General features: G+C 36.6%; 1 protein-coding gene across 15 annotated transcripts in view; it reads right to left on the bottom strand.

Moving 5' to 3' along the window:
* Positions 1-25,869, bottom strand: part of DLG2 (discs large MAGUK scaffold protein 2) — a 982,636-nt gene that overhangs the window by 178,659 nt on the left and 778,108 nt on the right. For all 15 annotated transcript variants that reach the window (XM_085593066.1, XM_031505123.3, XM_085593076.1 and 12 more), the window contains one exon: positions 18,738-18,840. In XM_085593066.1, the coding sequence (XP_085449192.1) occupies positions 18,738-18,840 (103 nt within the window). The remainder of the gene's footprint in view (positions 1-18,737; positions 18,841-25,869) is intronic.

Below are 25,869 nucleotides of genomic sequence, written 5' to 3'. Positions count from 1 at the left end.
CTGAAAGATTCAGAAAAAAAATATTTTCCATTATTTTCAAACAAAACCTACATGAAATTATTTTTTATCTCTTTCTTGTATTTTACTTTTTCTTGTACTCATGAACACGTCATATTTTTTTTATTTGCTTTTTATCACCATCCTGTTATTAGAAGCTGCATTTTATTTGGACAAATTAATTGAAATATATTAGAAATAATAGATAAAGCAATTTTCTACACAGCTTTTGTATAAATAATTTGATATGGGAAGTACTAGCTTTGTATTTTCTTATCTCACTCCTACTGATTGCTAATGCTGTAGGCTGAAGTAAAACGACCAGTTTTGAATTTTATGTTGATTGCTGTGCATTAAAGATTCTAGAGAGAATTAAAAATGCATTGAATACACTATAAATAATTTTAGATTATCTAATAAAAAACCCTAGATTTAATTTTACTTACTAAAAGCCTAAACAATGATTGCATGTTATGTATGAATGTTGTCTATTTATTTATTTATTCCAATTTTATATGTCTTTTAAAGAACTTTCCTGTAACCAAGCACATGACAAGGCACTGATCACAAGAGAACCCTCAAGAAATCCTCCTAGTCTCATGGCATATCTCCAAACATGAAAATCTGTACATCATCTCTGTACGATGATGATGTGCAAGGCTGGACTTAATGCCAGCAATGACACTGGAATGGGATGATGTCAGGGTAATTTAACTCATGTTTACATTTGGTGACTTGTTGAGAATTGAATCTTTTCACTGCTATTACAAAAAAATCAAATAAAACTAAAAACCAAGCTATGTCAAACCACGACACTGAGCCATGACTGGAAGGTGTTTATATGCTGCAGTGAAAATCTCTGGTTTGAAAGATCCAATGTTTTCATAGAGTAAGGAGAAATCTGATTGTTTTCTCCATAGGAAAAGCCAGTGAAAGCAGAGAGAGACAGGGTATCAGAACTAGGAAGGAATTGCACACACGTGTGTGTGTCCACACATCTCCCATTTGATCATGTAACACTTCTTGTGTGCCCATGGGCTCTGCAAGAGACTGTCATTGACTTGGAGGAGTTGGTGATATCTTCTGTCGACTCTTTTCCCATGTAGCATTCTGTCACATTTGTCACTTTATGACATTCCTCTGCCGCCCTATGCCCTTGACAGAAGCAGCCACGTCCCCCTGGCCCATGGCACAAGAGCAGCAGCAGTGTGCTGGTGGCCAGCCCGAGCTCCCCACTGCACCAGGCATCTATCCCAGCATGAACTACAAACAGGGCTTTGGACAGTCCCCTGGATACTTCACACACTATCTGGAGGACCTCCCTACCCCTGTCTGGCCTGTGACATTGGGTACCTGATACTGACCTCATACTTTCTTTCAGGGATTCCCTAATGCTTAGAAAATAAATTTGGAATATCCACACACTGTTTTCTCTGTTCTTCAAGTCCTTCACTTTACCTGTATTACGTGCAGGGAAACCTGACATAGTTGGACAATATCACCTGACTGCTCCCTTGGGATACTGGGCTGTCTTTGCCTGTTTAGTGCTTTTTGTCAGCTATTAGAGACACCCAGGATTGTTGTGTTTTTACAATGCCTTACTCCCAGAGACTGTAGCAGAAAAAAAAAAGGATCTAAATTTAATAAGATATTGCCCCATAAATGAGAACTTCACAAGTCCCAGCAGCCTTTATCACAGACATGAAGATAAATCTCCCCAGTCAGTAAGAATACAATGAATACTCTAGAAATTTATCTTACTATTTAATAGCTAAATTTCTTACACAAAAGCAATTGAGGATTCTTAAAAAGCATTTTAGAATAATTCCCAGACAAAAACTGCATTAAGATAAAGTTACAATTGAATATACATATCAATAACTTAAGGTAAAATACATTACAGGGATATATATTTAGCCCCAAGAAAGATTTACAAACCCCAGAAGTTTACAAATCTAGTTATAGTGAAAAGAAAAACACGGGAGATTAAAAATTGGAAATGTGAAAACAGCTGCCTCAGAACAGTGAAATATGATGGCCACTATGAAAGGCAGCATGCCTTTGGCATCAGACCTATTGAAAATATTCAGTTTTCTAAAGAGAAACATTCCTTGTGTAATTCTTTGAATGCAAATATCATATGGCAACCTCTGTTGAAGAAGGCACTCAAAAAAATCTGGCTTCAAGTATTAAGTAATTGAAGAGATCTATTAAGAAAACTGTTTTATAATTATGTTTATGTATTCTTTAAAAAACTGTTTATAAATGAAGTTATGTCACTTTTAATAATACATTGCTGTCTTAATATAGATATGAAATGAAATCTCACCTTTTGTCAGTAAAATTCATCTCTGCATGGAATAATTAATTGCTTCCAGACTTTGTTAATTTTCTGCTTGGGAAAAAATACAGACTATACTATTGTGTAAGCTAATGGACTTAGGACCCCAGATCACATGAAATAAAAAGATTTAGGGGTCCTGTATAATTTGAAATTATAGAGGGATTTTAAAAATTGCACACAATTAACTGAATGCATGAACATAAAGAAACCACTTAAAATCATGAGTTATTTTTGTACTTAATTAATGCAGGACTCTTGTCACCAAAATACATTGCCTACCACAGTGCTCACAACTATTATTTATGCTCAAAGACAAATCAGCTCACTCATGTAGTGCATACTAAAGATCAAATAAAAGCCTGGCTGCCCAGCAGATCTTTGAGTACTTTACAAATACAAATACTGATACAAAAGTCATTGGACATGCACAGCTTCCACTGAAGTCACAACATGTATTTTAAGATTAAGCCACAGTCCAAGAGCCTGTTTTTGCATATCACTCACTAAAAGACCCCTTGGCTTCTGGACCCAATGAACTGGGAACTGCTGAACAGGCTTCTCATCAAATTTCACAATAATCTTATAATCATGCTCCATTACTCCTTGCTACATCACACCTTGTTTTACAAACAATGGCATATAAAGGACCAAAGTGAACTGCAAGACCATAACAGTAGAATAACCTACAGGAAAAAGGTAAAAAACCCCAACCCAAAACTTTGATAAGCAATGCAAATGCAAGTGGTAGAGTTAAGCAGAACCCACGATGCCTGGTTGTCAATCTTATGCTTTAATCGCGAGGTCAAGAGGCCCTCTTCTGCTGTCATTGTCACAACAGACCATGAACTGAGAGTGAAAATCTGTGGGGAAACAAGGAAAAGATGTGAAAGCACCTCTTTGGGCTTGGAAAAAACCTCTCACAGAACTCTCCTTTATGACAATCACATTGGAAGAGTGGTGACTCATGTCTTACACACGAAGTTCCAGATTTCTCAGAAGTACAGGAAAACGTAATCTTTTCTGCCCAAGGATAAAAGCTCAGGCCACTTCTGCAATGAAAAGGAGGGAGAAAGAGAGAAGGGGCAGAGCTGGGATCGAGAAGGAAGGGAGAGCCTCAAAGAGCCAGGCTTGTCCTCCCAATCAACAGCTGAGGGATATCAATCCCTTCTGCACAGCTGGAGGCACTTGGAAGCTGCATGGCTTTCCAAGGCTCTGGAACAAACAAGACAGGCAAAGGGGTTTTGCAGCCCTTGCCTTCTGCAGTGCTTTCCCTCTGCAGTCCCAGCACACTGCCTGCTCCATGCTCAAAGTCCCTTTGTTTCCACAGCCCAGTGGAAAATTTGTTTGTGTTAGTGTTTCACTGAGGCCAACTTTAAAACAGGTTATGCTCCCATTTTCTCTGGAAAGAGGAATAGAAAACTGAACACTGCATTCTTTCCTATACAGAGCTTGAATATGAAACTATTAAACAACGTAAATACTATTTTCTTTTTGAATATATTTACCTATATTTTAAATTTTTTTACCACTATCTACAACTTTCTTGCTGGTATCCATTAATTATTTGGATTATTTGGAAGGTATTTCATATCTTCCTTTGAGCTCATACATATTTTTCCAGACATTATATTTTTAATTTCACATGCAGAATTTTAATACATTGTCTTGTGCAGCCATAAATCACTTAAATGTGTTAGAAATGAGATTGCTCAGTAATTGCCATTTTATTTACAATCTTGATGCAGGCAATTTAAATATGACTCAGTTTTCAAACTTAGAAACAATGTAAAGAGACAGGAGAGAATGCAGTACAAGTGCAAACAACAATCAGCAGTCATTTTCAATTCCATTAGTAGTAATGTCTTCTCAAAAAAAACTACTAGGACAACTTTGTGAACTGAAACACTTGTGACCCAATGGATGCTGTTAAGATCTCAGCAACAACAGCTCTCACCTTGTTGTTTTTCATATCTAGATATGCTAAAGGAGACAACATACAACATCCCTTGGAAGTGGTAAAAGAAGCTGAGAAGTTGTGCTCTTGTTCAGCCATCCATGGCAAAGCGATACATACACTGAGAGATTTCAAAGACAAAATCTCTCATAAATACAAGAACAGGAATCTACCCATGTGACAATGCAATACCCTCCAATTTCTCCACAGAATTTAAAACACTACTGTAAGAGGCAGAGCATAACACCAGTGGTAAACACTGACTTTTCTGTAGATATTTTCTTTCAGTCTCTTACCATAAGACTCAACAGACAGCACAGTATCACACCTGGACATTTGTTCACACAAAAGAGAAATATCAACCATTTGGTTTCTATGTTTGCACCCAGATTTGGACAGCCTAAAGCCTTCCCGTGCCAAGCCTTTTCTACTGAGTGTATTTGCCTTCCCAAAGAGAGAATATTAAACATAATAATATTTTTACATTTATATATATTTTATACCATCTACTTATAAAATTATAAAAGTATACTTATAAAATTTTAAAATGTACTATAATATATAGTATTGGTAGGCACACAAGCAAGCACATTGGCTTTAAGTCACCTGAATCTGGGTGAGAGTACAAATTAAATATATAAAACATTTATCTCTATCTCTATTATTTATCTTTATTTTCTCAGCACCCTCAAATTTTACCATGCCTCTCTATGGCACCTACAGAATTATTTTGAAACATCACAGAAAAATCTCCCACAGAAACGTATCGAAAAATAAAATGCAACTTACAAAACATAAACAGAACTTGTTTCCTGATGGGGGTAATCTGCACCCCTTTTTCAGAAGGGCGTGTTTACCAAAATTTATTTCTCTCCCTTACTTCTCCTAAAATTATTATATTTCCAACAGTCAGGTGATGTGCTTGTGGCTCTCTGTGGCCAGAGAGTGGCTGCCACAGACTGACAGTGTTGGCATTTGGAAAATAGTTCTCCTGTGCTCCAACACTTCTACCCCACTGTAAAGATCAAGTAATGAAGCATCTTATGGGCTCCTGTTTACATTATATGCTAAGAAAAGTGACCACAATTCAAGAAGCAGAAAGTGTCAATATGAGATTTCCCAACTTTGTAACACATAACACATAGGCACTTTCAAATGGAAGTAATTTGGATTTTTTCAGAATTCCTATGGTTTTGAAGCAAGGTGTTTCATTTGGCAGATGCAAATTTCTATGGGAACCAGATGGCTTTGTGAAAAAGTCCATTAGTAAAACTCCTTAAGTTTCCTTTATGAAAGGATTCAAGCAGAAAACAGATGATCACACTTCTAATTAACTTGAAAATACCTTGAAGGTGAAGGCCCATATCCAGCCAGGCCTGTCCATATTCACATGCTGAACTGAGTTCCTTTATTCTAGAACCAATGATTCTTCATTCCCAGTACATTAAACTCATCTTATGTGGTCACTTATTAGACATAATGGATGCAATTTTATCTGAAATAAAATATTTATGGGGAATGCACAGACAAGACAGAATATAGCAGTTACTGTACTCAAGCTAGTCAGCATTTTCCTTTGCAGCAGTTGTTTCCATCATGCTGCAGATATTTTTCCTCTTCTAAATGTAAAAAGTTTATTAATAATGGCATTATTTAAGAATTCTTTATTCTAACTTTATCTAAGTTGACTCCTAACATTGAAACTTATAGTTTCTGTCCAATAACTAAGACTTACCACTTACATTGCTCTCTCTTTACTTTCAAAACGTAATTACTGTCTTACTTGTCAGATCTTTAAGGTGGCTGAGCTGTTTAACTAAATAATAAGAAGAGAACTATGCAAATTCCAGGACAGAGTTAGTACCCACAGCCTGTCAGAACCTCTGTTGTCCCTGTGGGCCTGTTCAATACACCTTGTTTTTGAATGTTGAATCCAGTCAACAATGATAACATGAACTATTTCCTTGTACTCAATACTGGGAAGAATTAGAGTCACAGAATGCCTTAGATTGGAAGGGACCTTAAACATCTCCTGGTTCCAACCCTCATGCCATGGGCAGGGACACATTTCATTAGAACACGCTCTCAAAGCCCCATCTAACCTTGCCTTGAACACTTCCAGGGATGAAGCACCTACAGCTTCTCTGGGCAACCTGTGGCAGTGTCTCACCACCCAGGGAGTATAGATTTTTTTCCCCCATCATCTAATCTAATTTTTCAGTTTAAAAAGCAACTAGCAACCCATCATAAAGAAAATACTTACACTGAGTAGTCTTCCTCTATAAAGAGAAGGAATTTCTAAAGTAGATGCAAATTTCAGATTATTTTTCAGAGATGCAGGGCACATAATTGTAGAGGAGAAAAATAATGCAGGTGCATTACTCTTGGGACACAAGCTGGACTGGCTGTGCATTACCCTCCAAGACACGTAGGTAGATCACTCTGATCCAGACATTGCTTTGATAACTTACATCACAGGCTGCTCAAATGGTTAATGAGGTGAGGATCACCACACAAAATTTTGCACAAATATATGCCTACACATGTGTAACACAATGGGAAGCTTAAAAGACAAACACTGAAAAGTATGGACACACACACACACATAAAAACCCTCTTAAGCTTGTCACTGAAGTGCCCAACTGTACAAAAAACTTCTAGCACTTATTTCACAAATGAAATGATAGAACACCAAAGTATGAGGGTTTTCCATCTCTCTCCCCTGTCCCCATTTCACACTCACTCCTTGTTGTCAAATGTCTGTCTCTGCAAGCTACCAAAATCCCCACTTATCTGAGTCTCTCCAAGAAAATGAAAAATTCTTGTCTAGGAGTGTATGCATTCAGCTGAAACTGAAGTAACCTGACTCATAACGTGTGTTACACATTTCTTTGTGTGTTTAGGCACCAAACAGCACTGAAACAACAATTAAACAGTATTCAAAAATTTTGTTCAAATTTTTCAAAACGAATTTTCTGCATAATTCTTAGCTGCAGACCATTTTAAAGCAAATGTTCTTATTAAATGAAGTGCTAAAAATAATTATTATAAGTGCTGAAAGTAATTATTGCTTGGGTTAGTCCCACATGTTTCCCTTGAAAACTGCAAAGGGAATTAGAATGTCACAAGAAAGTCCTTCAAGATGTCTGAAAACAAACTTTACTGAAAGGTGACTTATGTCAGACTTCTACGTCCATGTTTAAGCTACAAAATATAATTTAACTGAATTTTATGAGAAATGATCAGTCACATAATACATATAAGGTTATTTTTATTTCAGAGCTAAATTTGAATGCATGGCTTAGAAAACATTGACTATAATATTGGTGAAACCATCTTCTACCCTGAAACCAGGGGGTAAAGTTTCTGTTCTTTTAGTTTCTGTTCAAGACACTAGAGCTTCTAAAAGAAGATGGATTCTCAGGTTAAAATATATGGAAATTTTAACTTTGTAGATAAATGAAATTGTATCTTCAAATACTTATTCACACTCAGCTGTAGTTAAAACTTAATTTAAAAAATTCTATTTACTTCAGCATTCACTTAAATTTCTAATTCAGACATTATACAGTAACCCATATAGGTGAGAGAGGGTAAAATCAAAGATAATATGTATCTTCAGGACATTTCTCTGTTGAGCAAAGGTTTTCCTACTCAAAATGAATATTGAAAAGAGAGGGTTTTTTTCGATGCTGACATGAAATATGGCATTATTTCAGTGACTCTGGAGTTAATTAAGTATTTTCAATGAGTTTATAATGAAGTATTGAGACTGACAATGAAGTCTAAATGTGATTCTTATTTCTCTTGTCAGCTGCCATCTTAACAGTCATGAAAAAACAAGTAATGTAAGAAAGAGTGATGTAGATCAAGATAATGGGAAAAGGGGGAATTAATTGTAGAAGTAGCTCAGTAGCAAAGATTTTCAGAGGCACTGAATTGACTTGCTGAAAAATACTTTTATCCCAGGCACAGCTTAGTGTACGATCTGAAGCTGCTTACCTTATTACTTACCCTTCACAAGCACCTACCATCTAAGAATGTGTGGAGTATGATAGCTGTGATGAGATCTCTTGCAGATACCCTTTAAGATAGCTCTTAAAATCTGGCCCTGTGGATCCCAGATCCCAGATTCCAAAGGCTGCACGAATGTTTATGTTTGTATGTCAGCGTGCATAGAAGTCTACTCAACAGAATTTCTGTTCTTAATAATGCCATGGTCACCTAAACATCGAATGCATCTCAAATCAGTATTTTTACTTTCACTAAAGATCCCACGTATTATCACTCTCAGCAGGCAGAGATCAGAGCTAGAAAGGCATGTGGAGCAGGGTAACTGTTCACTGTTGTAAGTGAAATCCTTAAAAATGCTATGCAGGCAAGTGCAGCAAATAGGAGTAGATCTGAATAGATCTTCCTCTACCTCTTTGTCCCTCTGCTTCAAAGTGCACACTTTATGTTTCATTTCTCACACTCTGCTGTCATTCTTGCCCATAGGGTATAAATTAAAATTAAACAACCAATTAGCTAGAATTCATTATCTTCCAATTTCCTATCTTGCCTTGAAACTCTTAAGTTATTTATTTTTCTACTGGAATCAACTTTAAGTTGTCTGTGATTTTTCCCATTTTTCTCTCCCTCCATCAAAATAATGACTTCACTAACTTGCTTCAAGAATTATTCCTGAGAGAAACTCTTGGCTAGCAATAAACCAAAGGCAGAGACCTCAACAATTTTCTTTCTGGCTTCATTAGTGGTTCACCTGTAGAGCTGGGGAAAGCAGTTTTCTGTCTGCATAGCACGTTCCAGCAGCTGCTTTGCAGGGACACCAGAAGAGGCCGATTCATCTTGCCTTAGCTTTGTCCATCCAGCCTAAATTAGTCACTGATATTCCCTCTTCAGCTGGCGAGATGAGCCTCACCTCATTGACAAAGGCTGAATGACCTCAGAGATATCACATCTTGACTGAGAGACCTCAGGCAAGCAGCTTAGTCAATGGCCTCTTTTTAAGAAAGCATTACTCTTTTTTTTTTTTGTTTGTTTGTTTTTGCATAGCCCTGTATTATAATTAAAAGCAAATCCCTGGATATGTCAAGAACTATGAACTTTAAAAATACAAATCATGAAAGATTGTCCCTAACACTCACTGAGAATTTTGTGCTGACAGCAACCACAGCACTGGGCCAAGAAAATGCCTGATATGTTGTTGTCTCCTGTGATATTTATCAATGCCATAGTAACAGTTGTCACTTTGTATCAGACTTGGTATCCTTCTCAGCATGAGATCTTCAGGAGCAGGTGATAATCTCTGCATCCTTTGGGAAAACTTCATCCCTGTGTACCATAGAATCAGTCACAGAATCACGCAATGGTTTTGGTTGGAAGGGACCTTAAAGATCATCCAGTCCCAACCCCCCTGCCATGGGCAAGTACACACTTCCAAGAGACCAGGATGCTCCAAACCCCATCTGACCTGGCCTTGAACACTTCCAGGAATGCAGCATCCATGAAGTCTCTGGGCAACCTGTGCCAGTACCTCACCACTTTATCCCTTGCTGGTGTTTTGCAAGCAGAGAAAAGTGACACCAGAAACTCTCTCTTCAATTTGTCTGTTTCTATCTAAATGCTGATGCAAATGCACTGTGAACTTACAGAAGAGATTCAAAAGAAAAACTACTTAAGTTTTTTCTTTTCAACAGATTCAAGAGAAGGTCTGCAGGTAACACTGGGAGAATATACTTTTCATTCCAAACCAAAGCATTTTACTTGCTCAGTATTTTTATATAAATTACTGCAAGGAAAGGTTAAATTTTAGTGTTCATATTTTCTAGGGACATAAGCTGAACACACAAGGATAGTACAGAAGCAATATATTATTATTTTAAGCACATGAGCATTGGTAATATTGACTACACTGTGGAATGTCAGCCACTTAATGAAGTACTTTGTATTTTCAGTCATGTCTCTCCATGAAGTAATTCACCCGAAGGCAGAAGAAAAACAGGTTTCTATTGAGTTTTTGAATTCTAATATACTAAAATGTGTTAAACTGTTTGGAATAAAGAATACTTTTGTGAAGAGTCTTCAGTAGCTTTAAAAGCCTAATCACCCAAGGCTGGCTATGGGTTATATAACAGCCTATAAAGCTGAAGTTAGTTAGTTACTAGGAAGACTAGGAAAGGCAGTGGGAATAGGATAGAACAGACTTATATTAACTGTAAGAAAAGAAGGAAAAAACATCTGTCACTGAAGGTAACTAAGAAGCAAAACAACAAAGAAACAAGCCATGTCTTTGCAAAGTGCAAACATCAAGGAGAAGGAAAAGAAAACAGAGTTTAAAATAAATAGATAACAATAAATAGGAGCTTCTTAGGTCACATGATATATGAAAGGAAGTTGCTATGAAAGAATTAAAATAGAAAAAATGTAGGTAAGACTTATAGCTTAAAAAGTAAAAATTGAAAGTAAACACAAAACATCCTCAGCATGCAATGCATTTTTTTTTTTGCAGATGAATATCACAATAAAAAATTGAAACAAGAAAGAGATTAAGAAAAGAAACACTGGAATGTTCAGAAATAATGTCAACCTTATTCTAGTTCTTTAGGGAATTATCTTTGGGCACCCCTCTGCTTACTCAACAGCATACCCCCTTCTGAAAGGCCTGGACATATCCATATGTGTCTTTGCCATTGAAAGAAGACCTTGTTTTCTGAAAAAGCTGTCAGGTAAGGAAAAAAATCTGAGTTACAGTGAACTCTAAGACAGGGAAGAAAGTTTGGAATAATCCATAGCCTGTATTTACCAGTTAAATGAGCAGCTGCAAACATTAGTCCTGTTGCAAAAAAAGGACCCTTCTTTATTTGTATTCCCAACCAGACTTTATTAATAAACAAAACAGTAAAAAGTAGAAAATACTGAATTTAAATTAATAAATTGTCAAAGGAAAGTTATTCATAATCTCCAGCATGAGGAATTAGCATATAGACTCTTTCCATGTGTACATAAATATGACTAAGCACAGAAGGCTGTGTATGAACAACAAAACACTAAGCAAGACCTGCACTACTAATGAAACTTAAAGGACTACAGGAAAGAAACTCCCAAACACATAACTTCATGTTTTTGCATTTAAAATGAAAAGAACAGAAGATGGGTTTTAAAAGGAAATCATACTTTCCCTGCACAACATTCACAACTGTATATGCTTCAATGAAGAATGTACTATTTCAAGGAAATTTAAAGCCAGTTGATAGAAACAAGAGTTAAATATGGTTGAATAAAAAACTAAGTACTTAAAATTAAACATTCATGAAAATGGGAATTGAGAAAGCTCAGGAGTCTGTAAGGAAACAGCAAACACACTCTAGCAGACAAGGATGACTACATTAAACACAAGCAAATCTGCAGAAAAACATTAAGAAAATATATCCATAACTTGTTTCATGCATACATGCATAGTGAGTGCTGACTATTTTAGACAAAGAAAAAAAAAATCAAATTCTTATTTTTATAACATTCCATGTTGCATGGGTTTCACTATGTAACTCTACAAGGAAAGTGATCTTAAAATTTAACAGAGGAATTAAACATTTGTAACCCCTGGTGCTTCAGCTGTGGCATCTGATGAGCCCCAGAAACATCTGTCAGTGCTGGGGCAATGTCCATGGACACAGACAGTCACTCAGGGACTAGAGTTAATTTGCAGTAAAGTGGAAGCTGTGGTGAGGACAGCTCAGGCAAACAGAAAGCAAATGCTGTGACATGAGAAAATAATTTGAAAGTTTATCAGGGAGATATTTTTAACCACCCTTTTCATTTTAGATATGCTTTAGGGGTTTTTTACATGAAGTAAAGATATTGTGAAACTTTCAATAAAATGATAAAGGTTTTTCTTCAACAATGCAAAAATAAAAGCAGTATATTCTAAATAATATGCACCAAATAGGGGCACTAAAGCTAAACCTAAGGCAAATGTCTTGCATGGCCAGACAAGTGGGTACTATATTGGCATTTGTGCATTTTCCAAAGGGTAACAAAATTGTATTTATTAGATCCAAAGAAAGGCAAAAAATACCAATCCCAACATTTAACCCTGTACATTAACTGCTGAGATAGCCTGAAGCACTCAAGGATTAGTTTGAAGACAACAAATGCCATTTGGCGCACTAGATGAAGTTGTGTATTGCAGCCATACAACCCTGTTAAACATCTTCACTAACACAGAAATCTCTGCAACAAAGAGGCAATTTCTTGCTTAGTGAACTCTGGAACTTTTGCTGAAGCAAAACTGCAAGAAGGGAGAAACAGTTTTGACAGCATCATCCGTCATGCCATCCCTGGAAACATTCAAGGTCAGATTGGATGGGGCTCTGAGCAACTCATCTAGTTGAAGATGTCCCTGATCATGGGTTGAGGTTTGGAACTAGCTGGCCTTTAAAGGTCCCTTCCAACTGAAATTATTCTATGATCTGGCTGACCTCTTTTCAATGGGCACTTCATGGACAACTAAGGGAGGCATGGGCCTGCCATTTAATCAGCTAGAGAAAATTATTTACTGTTCTTCAACATAGGAAAAAACCGCTATGGGCAAGTAAGAAAACAGTAGTTTGGAGATGCCACTGTAAAAAAGAGGGGGGAAAAAGCAGCCTTTAATATTGCTATTTGAAAGAGTCTCTTGTGTAGAAGAACTCTGGTGCACTATCGACTATTATCAATGAATTGGGATTTGAAATAATTTCTCTAGTTATGGAATAATGCTTCTTCTCTTGTGTCAAGTCAAAAAAAGGCTCACATACAAGGGGGAAAATGTACTATCAAAATGTTGAATTTTGTCATTTATATTTCTCATTCTTTCTCAATTTTCCTAACTTCAGAAAATAGACCAAGCTTCTCAATAAAATTCACTCACTGAACATCAGCAGGACAATCTATGAAACATACCTCTAAACTTTTTTCACTTTTGTTCTTCTTTATAGTGGTGGTGTTTTCTGCCTGAGGACAAGGAGAGGATGTTTCACCCCCCTTGGTGAGTAGGACAGTACTCAGGGCAATATCACTGTGTGCTTGTCCTGCTCTTTCTCCTCTCTCTAAGCTGCTGGCCACTGTTGGAAACTGGATCCTCAGCAAATGGGCTTTGGCCAGGTCCGGCTTGGGTGTTCCAAGATTATGTTCTGTGTTTTTAATGCACATGCATGAAATGTAACTCTAATACGTTGCATTCTTTGGCAATTGGATACTGTGGCTTCCAGATGAAAGCCAACTGCTGTAATGCAACTTTATCCAAGTAATTAAGCTACATTCCTTTTTAACAGCTGGGAAAAGGGAGCTCTAATATGGCTAGTCACATTTCAAAGTATAGAAGAAACCTAGGCAAAGATGAATACATATAATTATTTTCTTTTGCTTTTGTTTTTTTTTATCTACCTAATTCCCACAGCAGCTGGAAAGGTTAAATGTCTGAATCAGAAATCCGTGTGACTGTTGTACCAAAAGAGGAGACAAGTGTTGGTTGTCTGAGGCAGGAACAAGGAATAAAAAATGGGTAAATGCTAAAAGCTATCCATCAAGAGACCTTCAGAAGTTACTCCTGGACTTTTCATCTGATATTTTCAAAAAAGTGAATCTCAGCATCTGCAGCTCAGGAAAATGTGTAAGACACATACAAATTCGTAATTTTTCTTAAAATCTGGAACTGCTTATAAAAGTTAGGTCTATTCTAATTTACTATGGAGCCTCCCAGAAATAGGAGCAAAAGAATACAAAAGTAAATTTAGTATCAGAGTTTCCAGCACTTGCTTAAGTGCAGTTCTTCAAAAATTCCCTTAGCTATTGCCTGCAGAGACAGACACTGCCTCTCACAGTGTCTCTCCCTCTCACACTCTTTCTGCATCTAAAGCTCAGCTACTCACCTCTCACCAGGCACCAAGCAGCAGCTCACTCACAAAGAGATAAAACACACAAATTCTTGCACTGGAATAACTTTTTAACCTCTTCAGTGCCAGCTGCTCTAATCAAGCTGTAATCAATGAGCTGTTAAGGGAGCTGCTTAATTGGCTCGCTTGAAAGATTGAAAGCACACGAAACTTCCAATTGGTTTAACACTTTTCCAGGGACTGTTGTGAGGCAAGAGCTGCAGAGGTACTGCAATGCAGCACAGCTCAGCTTGCAGACCACTGACACAGAATATTTTTCAAAAAACTTAAGGCTACACTTCACCTTTTCACACTGCTGTGGGGGGAAAGGATCATGAGCTTTTGAGACTAAAATGTGCAATAAAGCTTTTTAGCTTTAATACTTTGTTTGCCCCCACTCCCAACCTGTGTCGTTCAGGAGCAATTGTCACTATTTCAACCAAAGTTCCCTTTTCTTTAAAAATATATTTTAGCTTAACTGAAAGAATTGGTTTTTCTAAACTCCTTCCACACTCTGCTATACTTGCAACTTTTCTACTTGCAACTTATATGTCCTGAAGAAAAACCTGGAAGTGTAAAATGTGTTTCCCTGTGTGGCATATCTTCCATTTTAATTTCTACTTAATTATTTAATAGGAACACACTGTACCATCCTAAAATTATTTTCCAGGCTCAGTTTTTATATTGCATTTACTTCATATCTATGCAATATTTTAAAAGAGATCTGAGAGCTGTTAAGATGTTAAGGGACGTTAAAATGTTTCTGATTATTAAGAAATTGGAGTGCAAAGCTAAGTATAAGTGATTTGTTTGTCTTCTAATTTTGTTCTAAGTAGCTTTTGGTCCTTAAATAATCTTTAATCTCATATCAAGCACAAGTAGAAGATGTGAGATTCACAAGAACAAGAAAGCTTATCTTTTTGAAGCCTGTGGGGACTAGTTAGTGTAGACTGAATACATCAGCAATCCTCCATATGAGCTACATCCACAATGGTTACTAAGACATCATGATGCTTAAAATTCATTCTCTTCCATTTACACAATACATGTGTACATAACAGACAGTACACAGGTAATTATCAATTTTTTAAATAAAAGTAAGGAATCACTAAAAAAGCCCAGAGTTATGGTTGCTGTTGCTAAATATTTACTTCTACTGCTGAGCTGTGATTTTTTCAACTTCTGTGATTTGTTTTCATCTTGCTTTTAATAATCTATCCCTCATTTTGCTCACATAATTTACATTTCTGTTTGGATTTTCATAATGCTTTGCCTCTTCTGTTTCTCAGAGAGAAAAAAAGGTGGTGAGTGTAAATGAGGAAAAAAGGGACTGAAGAGCAGAACTGAGTAATTTGCTCTCTATTTATACTATCCCTTTTATTTCCATTCAACAACTTTGCATGAAATCACTGTTTGTCTCTTCTATTTTCTCTTTATACAGAGTATCTGTGCTCTTTTACAGCATTTTCACCCAGACCACTTCCATCTGAGGGATGAGCAGTGTGGTTCAGCTGAGCACCATCACCAACCACAGGTCTGACAGCATTCAAAAAAATGCTGTGATGCTATTCTGTTTTGTCTGAACTCATCTCTGCATTTGTTCATTCCAAGTAGGATGACAAAAAAAGGACCACAATATTGATGGGAAAAGGTATTAAAGTTGATGGCAAGCACTAGGGTGGTGTTTTGTTTTTTTTTTTTTTTCAGTAGGACTTACCATTCTTATGAGATTTTTTGCAAAGTCTCTACACATAAATGCAAAGGAAGCTCATATGAGGCTTCAAATGGGATTCTATTTGAAATAAGGAAAGGGACATTTAAACTTTGAAAGCTGTTTCTATAAGTATTCACCTTATTTTCTTCCCACAGCATAGCATATTATTTATTTTTTGAGAAAATACCAAGATAGGCATATTGGAAGCTTTTCTTTACAGCATAAAAGTAAGCTTTTACTACTCACGATTTTAATTGCTAATCACCAGCTTGCCTACAGTATTGACTGGTACTTACATCATCATCACTCAATACCTGAAATATCAATAGCTAAAGGGTTCAATTAATGTTGGAGTTTTTTTTTGCAACGACATCTAATGGCTTAATAATCAAAGACATTAAAAAATGTACTGATTAACATTTGTAGTGACTATTTTTGGATCTTTCCAGAAAAACCTTTCCAGAAAAACTCAGAACTTCTAGTGTGAAAATGGAAGAAACTTCCTTAGCTTACGTACTTTACTAGATTTGGAAGCATTTAAAAGTGAGAAGCCCCTGAGGGAAGCACAGCTGTACAGTTTTAAGACTATTTTATGACAATATTCCAATATATGCAACAAGATAAGATATAGTAAATAAGAAATACGGTATAAATTTCAAGTAAAGGACAAAAAGAGTTCTGCAGTAATTTTAGAATAAAGTATTTAGTGTCATATAGAGTGTGTTTGCCTTTCTGTGTAGCCTATAAATCTTTAAATAATTATCTGTGAAGGTTACTTAACTCTTTAAAAGTTTTTTCATCTTTCTTTGCTGTTAGGGAATTCTCAGGAAACAAATGTTTCATTTTACATTTGGCTTATGCAGTTTGCATTACCCAGAATCTCAGATTAAAATTAAACATTTCAGTTGTAACGAAACACATGCTGGACAACTATAGACAACAACCCTCACTACCTTTTAAGATTTAATAATTTACTATAAAACAACAAACTTTTGGGCCCTGTTCCTCACAAGCTTCACTCTCCGTGGTGTGTTTTGAGCTATTTGTCTGAAACAGAAAAGTGGCTTTGCTTCACTGACAAGAAGTGATGAAGTTGGGACTAGTCTGCCCTCAGCAGGGGCTTTGGTGAATGGAGCAATGACACAGGAAAAATGGAATAAATATCTAGTATAATACCTGATGGATTTCATCAGCATCATTTGAATTGTATGTTCACCAAAACTGAATTTGATACAGGACTGCTAAAATGTAGGGTACAAATATGTCAACTAGAAGTTCAATCCTAATAGGAAAAAGCTGTCAAGCAATGTATTTTTTCTGTGCATTAACAATGGCATGGAACAACTGTGACATGCCAGTGATTGCTACAAGTACCCAGACACCATGGTGATAATTGCAGTGTAAAATCACCAGACAGCAAACAAGATTGCTGGAACTAATAGGAACATGGCTCCATTCAGAGCCCAGTGTGGATCTCTATCTGTAATGGAATTGCTTTTCAATACTTCTTTGAAATAATGCTGATTATTACTCATGCATTTTTATATTAATATGTTCCATTTATTTAACTAAAGATAGATACTTTCAATTTCATTTTCTCTCTGCTCATTTCTTACTATGTCCCAATTTATTCTGTTTGGTGACTCAAGCTCAGATAAACTAATAAATGGATGCTTGATTCCAGATCTGAAGCACAACTGCACATTTGTCTAAAATAGAAGCTGTTTTTCTCCTTGAATGCTATCATGAGGATCCAAAGAAATTAAAGAAATATCATATTGGATGAAGTCTGGAAGTACTAATTCATCTTCCCTAAAAAAACCTGACTGACTGAGCATGTTATTAGAGCTGTTGTGAGACTTACATATCTCCTAGGCTGGGCACAATCAGGCAGAATCAACTTGTGAATTGAGCTAGAACTGCTTCCTGAAAAATGATAACCTGGTGCCAGCAAATCTTCACAGACATTTGTAGTTGCTGAATTAATCTGGAAAAGACTTTAAAGTAATAACTACTGAAGAGAAAAAAAACACCTTGAGTTCCAATCAGAAGGTAATATTCCTCTCACAAATTCCTTAAGAACCTCAGTCATTTGGGCCACTGCTCATGGACAACAAGGAGTCTTGCCCTTTCATGCTGGACTCCAAATCAATCAGCGCCTACTTCTGCCCACTAAAACTAACTTAACTTCTAGAAAGCTAAATATTAGACAGCAAAATTTGAATGAGATGCACCCCACCTTAAATGTCTTACATTTTGCTGAATTTCCTGGTGAAGCTGTTATTGAGAAAGCTGTCATTTTCTCTAATAAGTAGTTGTTATCCAGGCCTAATTGCCCTGAAGGTACAAGGACGCTGTCATCCAAAAGTAATAACGAGAAGCTCTACACATTCTGCAGGAAGCATTTATCCTTGTCTAATTCTAATCTGACTGTTTGAAGCAATGTCAGATCTTCCTGGCATTTCTGGTCTCTCTTAACCTATCTTTTGCATTACCTATTTCCAGGAAGAGACTAGAAAATAACAAAATGAGCACTAATGAGAATAAAATGAATAACTAAGTGTTGACGACAGTATTATTATATGCACACTTAAAGAGTGCTCTTACAGTTGCATAAAATGCTTCTAAAAGACAGGTCTGTGAAAAAAACACAGCCATTTCCTTGGGACAGAATTGTCACTTTGATTTTTATTCCAGATGACTGCCGATGATAACTGGGAAACTCACTACCTGCAACAGCCTCACCCTGTTAAATGAGTGGCTCCAGAGCACTTCTCTTTTGCCATCTGCCTTGCAGGTGGTTATTTCACTTACCCTCTGGCTGGTATTGTGCTATGATGGTTACCGTCTGCCCCGCTCCTTTGAGCGCAGCCGCAGCCTGCTCATGGGTAGCACCCCGGAGATCAATGCCGTTCACCTGCGCAGGGAACCAGAAAACAACAGGCATGAGCAGCTTGACATTAGACAGGAGACAGAAGTGGGGTTCTACCCTAAATATCCCAAGGATGTAAAGCTCAGATGGACGCCCAGCTGCAGAAGCAAAGTACAAAATCAAAAGGCTGAGAGGAAACTTCCTATGACCAGCAAAGAGGATATGCATCAGTACCACGCACCCCATAGCTTGACCGTCCTTACCATGAAGATTCTCTGACCACTACATTTCTGGTTAACTCTTCATCAAGCAATATCACTTAATATACTAAGTCAAAAGATAAATTTTCTGTGGTGCTTGAAGGTCACTGAAGAATACTGCAAGCAAAGAAGCTACCCCTTCAGTCAAACTCTGCAGGCTCAGTCAGTAGCATCAGGAAACCCAGAGATACATTGAGCGTGTCTAACAAAAGCTGCTGGCTGCAGAAGTTTTAGAGCAAAAACCCCATCTACTGTTTTCTGTTCATGCAACCCCTCTGACTATTTCCTGGAAATATTCTGTGTCTTGCACACGGCAGCAATGGAGTTGCTATCAGACACAGCTTCCTCAACTCTGGCTGTTCAACATCCACACAGCTTTCCATATGTTTTCTTTTTCTTAACCATTTTTGGCTGCCCAAGACATGGAAGAGGAACAGAGCAGAACAAAGTAGGCAATCCACCCCTAAAACTCAGGGGCAGTTTCAGAACTCTCTAAATTTCTTTTTGTGATACATATTTTGCCAGCAGTATCCTAAGGAAGAGACAGAATTCACATACAGATTTATTAACTGCTCCAGTAACTTGAATCCTGCTTTCCAGTGGAGCATTACTGACTGGCTCTACCGAAGTATGTGAGACTTTTACTTATGTATTTATGTTTGTATTTCTGTATTTGTTTATCTTATCTATTTCTCTGTCTTTCCTCTCACTTCTACATGTTTCCACTTTATAGTATTTTAGTGAAGAACAGGAAACTTTCGATATGTAACAACCTCAGCAGGACAGAAATCCAATTCTGATTATTGAGGAAAAGAAAAAGAAAGAAAATAGAAGGATAGGGAGAGAAATGAAAACTATATTATATGAAGCAAATATGCCAAAACACTAGATCCAAATATTCAGTCATAGCAAATATTTGTGTTTATGTTTACCAAATACCATTGCAAGACGGTTAAGCACATATTAAAAAGAAAGGTTTTTAAAATTTAAATTTTAACAACTTTTTAAGGGTTACAAAAATAAATTTGATTCCATAGAACTTTTAAAGTAACAGCTATTGAGTTTGTTAGAAAGGTATATTTGGCTTGATAATATTTAGAAACTGGCCCATCTTAACTTGCTGTCTTTGATCAAATTTTAGAGATTACGATGTTTTGAGAACACAGTTGTTATTATTTACCATGAAATCACAGAGTCACAGAATAGTTTAGGTTGGAAGGGAACTTTAAAAAGCCTCTGCAATGAACAGGGACATCTTCAACTAGACCATGTGGCTCAGAGTCCTGTCCATCCTGACCTTGAATGTTCCCAGGAACGGAGTTCCCACCACCTCTCTGGGAAACCTCTGCCAGTGTCTCACCGCAGGCATCATAAAATATTTCTTCCTTAGTTTCATGACAAAATGTAGTCTTTACTAGTATGCAAATAACATTTTAGACTATTAGTATTAGAAAAAATTAATTTGTGATAGCACTTATATAAAGCCCAGGAGATACCACAGCTTCTGATCCAGAAGACTGCGTGATGCTGTAGAACTGATGACTGTACACAGAAATTATGAGCATGGGCAAATATAACATGATAAACTTCATAATTTAATGCAGGAGTCCTCAGTTGTCCCATCTCCCTGGGATGTTATAATGGCTAGTAGAAGCTTTCAAAAAAATGAGCCAAAGGTTCAAAAGCTTTCATTAAAGTTGTGCACTGAAGCCTCTGGGAAATACTCACTGAAATTCAGTCTAGGAATATATGACCCTAGAGAGCAATAATTAAGTGCATTCTAAAAGAACAAAAGGAGAGAAGCAGAACTTTCAGTGCCATAAAAATCTACCATATTTTAATCTCAACAGTGAAAATACATAAGGAGGAAGATGATGTCAGCTTGGACTTTGCAACACCTGTTGAGAATACCAGCTTCCTGTAAGAAACACAAATTAGGGCACTGCTGTAGAAAAAGAGATACTGTTCCCTACCTTTCCTCAGCGAAGGCGTTATGACACATGATGCTGAATTGCATTGAGCACAGATATACCAGCACTACAATTAATAACTGAGCACTATAGTCACAGTTTTGTCAAGTGTAAGGAGAATTCCTAAATTTAAGAACAGTGGCTATATAATGTTGTAAAGGAAACATCAGCCTTGATTCTGTGTCTGAAGACAACTCTGAAACCAAGCAACCTTTCCTTTAAGAGAGAGCTTTGTTTTCATCTGTGTGCTTTTCCCTTTTGTAACTGAAGTCCTTGACAGGGAGTCCCACAAAAGCATAGGATGATCTGAAGAAAATCTTAAAGGAACATGCCTGAACTCCTGAGCTGGGGAGATGGATATGGATTATGTCACCTGGTCAGCAGTAGAAGGTCTCCAGGAAAAAAAAAAATTTTTTCAGGCTTGAGCTCAAAGACTATGGGAGGACACAAGCCTTTCTTAAGCAATATAGGAAAACATTGTGGTGGTCTGTGAAGTCATGTTAATAGCACAGAAGATTTAAACATAATTAATAAATCACAGTAAAAAAACTGTATCTCTATAGATAAAAGGAGAGAATGTATGAAAGAATAAGGCAATCACATGCTTATTCTCCTTCTCCTCTAACAACAACAGTTCTATGTCTATGTGAGCTAATAAGAACAATCCTAATAATACATAAAGACTGTGAATGTAAGACAGGAATTTCACTGAAGTTGTTATACAAATACTTTTCACTTCTCCACAGAAAAACAGGAAGCCAGCTGATATGAACATTTCAGCTGAAGTGGTAGCTGACTACTTTTTGCACTTTGCACCCTTGGTCTAGAAGAAATGATTGCCTAAGGTACAAACACAACACATTGCAGCAAATTAATTTTCCTGAAATTAATTTCACTTTTCTGTTAGGATACAGCTGGTAGACACTTGAGGAAGATTTAGAGGCCTGAGTGGCTGATATCAAAAGAGCAAGGAAAAGAAATGTCAGAGAGAAAATAACACATAAATTCTATCTTCTGCAATTTTTATCGAGATCATAATCAAGCTAGGCAATCCAGATTAAGCAATGTTGAACAGGGAAATGACCTGACCACATTAGGTTGCCAAAGCAGTGATCTCCGCCTTGGAGACACACAGCTGCAGAAAAAAAAAAAAAAAAAAAATCAAATAACCATTAACAAATAGGGAGGGAGAGTTCTGTTTGCATTTTATTCACCAATAGTGACAGAATCTCACTGTAGGATAATAGGTATTAAACTTAGAAATTACTTATAATCTAGTCTGACTTTCTAAAGAAAAAGAAGAGTAGATACTAACTTGATTTCAGGGTATCATTTCCCCCTATTTAAAAGCAAATATAATCAACTCCCAAACCTTCTAGTTGAAAACCAGTATATTCACGTAGCAACATTAAATCTTGATGAAAGGCACCATTAGTTTATATATTTTAATCAAATTTTTACCATCAGACCAAAATGAACAAGAATTTGGAGAGAATAAAATAAATAATACTCTGTCTTGCCTCTTTGTCCAAAACAATATCTTAATTTAATGTCTCATAATAATTGTGTGCAGTGACATTTTTCCCTGATATGATTTCATTGCAAACTCTTAAATCAGATTAAAATTACTGCTTTTAATTAATTTAACATAATTTATGTGAAGAATAATCAGTAAAAGATAATTTTAAAAAATCAGAAGAAAGTGCAAATGTGTACACGAAAAATAATAGCAAAGGTGTTTTGGTTTTTTTTTTTTTTTTTTTCTTCTTCTATAATAAATGGGCTTGCTTCCTACAAGTCTAAAGACTGTATTATACAATAAGCAAAGTAGCTGTCTGAGCTTGACTGCACAGCCCCGATGTCCTGGCCCAGAATGAACTTGACTGCACAATTTCTGATGCCTAACTCCAAAATGAATTTGACATAATGGAAATAAGAAGAGCCTGCAGCTTATACTAAAGTCTGTCTCTTCTGCATGTTTCGAACTGGCAAAAAAGCAGTTCGAAAGCTTACAAACAAAGAGGAGTTGAAAACGATGGTCAAAACTAAATTGAGATGGAGAAAAAGATGCAACAATAGCTCACAGTAATTACTGGGCATTTGCATTTGTTGACTCAAAATAAAGCATGATCTTCTTCATTTAATATTGAATCATATTAAATCATAATATCATAAATATCAATTTAAAAAAAGATCAGACTGACTTTTGGCATAGATTGAGCTCTTCTAAAATTAGGAGAGTTACATTCCCTCTAAAACATTTGAGTGCCTCATATTGGTAGAAATTTCACTGGATTCTGAACAGACTTGTTGCAGTCTGGTTGACATCTAGAAAATGAACATGATTTCCATGTGGATCATTCAAACAGAAGGTAGCAGAATAATATGGTTTATTTTGCCATTTCTTTCTTTAGGCCATCTTATTATGTGTTTGTACTGTTGTTAAATGAATACTTGGAACTAAATAACTTGTTGGGTTGGAAAAGAAAGGAAAAACATATCCTTTCCCTGGGGAGGAAACATAAAGGGTTTCTTTCCATTACTTCTTTAATTGTCACTGACATTGTATGTGCTTTAATACAATAAATTAAAAGATGAAGGAAAGGCATTCTTTTTCCACAAAACAAACAATAGAGCAGAGTTTTCAAATTCTGTTTAAATTCTTCTGTTTGTTATAATCATAAAATAAGAGCTTTTGGTGCCTGAAAAAGCAAATAGAAGTCTGAATAATGACAACTGTTTACAGCCAAAATTCCATTGTTTGCATTAAGAGAAGATACAAAAACTCCTATTTAGCTGCCTTAATTTCTGCACATCAACATAAGTATTGCTAAGGAGGAAGGGAGGAAGGAAGGAAGGGAGGGAGGAAGGAAGGAAGGAAGGAAGGAAGGGAGGAAGGGAGGGAGGGAGGGAGGGAGGGAGGGAGGAAGGAAGGAAGGAAGGAAGGAAGGAAGGAAGGAAGGAAGGAAGGAAGGAAGGAAGGAAGGAAGGAAGGAAGGAAGGAAGGAAGGAAGGAAGGAAAAGAAAGAGAGGAGTCTTCACTCTCCAGCTTAGCTTCTGCTGTATTTCCAGGTTAGATTTATTGTTTTCCTCTTACTTTTCTCAATTCTGATATTTTCTGAGCCTACACTTTCTACTGTTTAGTTAGAGCTGCACAGAGAAGCAAAGTGGTTTTCTCATCCTGAACTCTGCTGAAAACACAGGATCACGTCCCATCTGCTCCTCTCCACACCCAACACCCTCCTTCTCTTTTTATGGGCTAGCAATTGCAGTGACCTTTTCAATTTTCCTTGTCTGGCCACCTTAGAGTTACAATTCTTGCCTCTGGTAAGATGGTCTTTATGCTCTGGGGAGCTGGACATTCTAGATGCAAATTCTTCCCTCTCTCTGGAAAACAAGAACCACTGTGGGGTTATAAGCTGTATCATGCCTTTTTTCTGACAGGAACTTTCAGGAGGCAGCTAAGCCAAAAGAAAGGGATATCAAAGCATATTTGAAGCAGGGAAAAAATATTATTTTCCTGAAGAGGTGTCTTGTACACACTGCCTTTTACAGTAGGAACCAATGAGATTTATGACTCACCAGACCATATGAATCATTCCAAACAGTACCTGTTAAGCCTAGAACCACAGGCAAAGACTTATGTTTTAATCCAAACTGTACAGAAATTCGAATAGAAGATCTTCTTCCCATGTAATTCTAGCTTTTATGAATGATGTCAGATTTGCAAACTTTGAGACTGAAATAATTTCACTGAATGACATCTTACGAGTCACTTCTTCTCAATTCCATCAGAATTCCTCAAAACTAGTTTAATGAAAAAAACGAGTTGTAGAAGTAAATGACACCTTATGAAAAGGACACAGACTTACTGGAGCCTGAATGGACATGGAAATTATTTTATTCAGATCACTAAATAGCTACTAGCTTGTTCAAGTACCAACCTGAACTGGAGGTGATTCAGCAACTGCAAGGTGATCAATGGCATTTTGTCATATTACTAAATGGTAAAGCTGAGACGAAGGAACATGTACTTTTTGCCTATTAAAAGCCAATTGGTATTACCTGTGAAAAATACCTATTGGAGTACTACACTGGCTAATAGAACAGGCCAGTGTCTATCAGATGATATAACAATAAATATAAATTATGTTTTTCATCCATTTTATACATGAAACGTCCATCAGATACAATCCTTAGTAGAAGTATTTGCTATTGTTAAAATGGAAAGCTTATAATTAGCTCTTAAATTAATTTCTAGTTGCTACTTTTTTATTTTTTTCTCCTTCTGTGTAGCCACTCAAAACCCCTTATATTCCTGACACCATCTAATTTCATGGATCTCAGTACAGTGTCATCTTTTCAAGCATTCACACATCCTTTCTCCTTTGGAGTTCGTGCTTCCTTTCTACTCTGAATGGGTAAAATATCAAACTGTCCCTCCTCCCCCCTACAGTTTTTACTTCACACATGACTGTTACTACCATTCACTTTCGTGCCTTTCAGAAATATCCCTCTTTCTCTCTAATTCTGTTTTCAGAGTTTGTATTTTCTTGTCTCCTGCTCTCATCCTGGGTCACTTAGACATGTGCCTTTTAGTAGCATTTATTCCATATACCTTGGTGTCCGTATACATCTAAAAGGTATTTTTCCTCATTCAGTAACTCTTTCCTAAATTAACTATCACATTTTCAAGCATAAGTGAATGGATATAACTAAGCCAGCGTTGTTCAGTTTTACTCATAATGCTACAGGGGTTTTAGCTTCACATTTGAATTTCAAAGGGTAGTATAAGCAGAAATAATGATTGAGACTCTCTTGCTTCTGAAATGTGGTAAAGGTTT

Source organism: Lonchura striata, chromosome 1, assembly GCF_050655825.1.
Source record: "Lonchura striata isolate lonStrDom1 chromosome 1, ASM5065582v1, whole genome shotgun sequence".
Taxonomy (NCBI): Eukaryota; Metazoa; Chordata; class Aves; order Passeriformes; family Estrildidae; genus Lonchura; species Lonchura striata.
The sequence above is the reverse complement of the archived record's forward strand: the minus strand, read 5'-3'. Positions and strand labels throughout refer to the sequence as shown.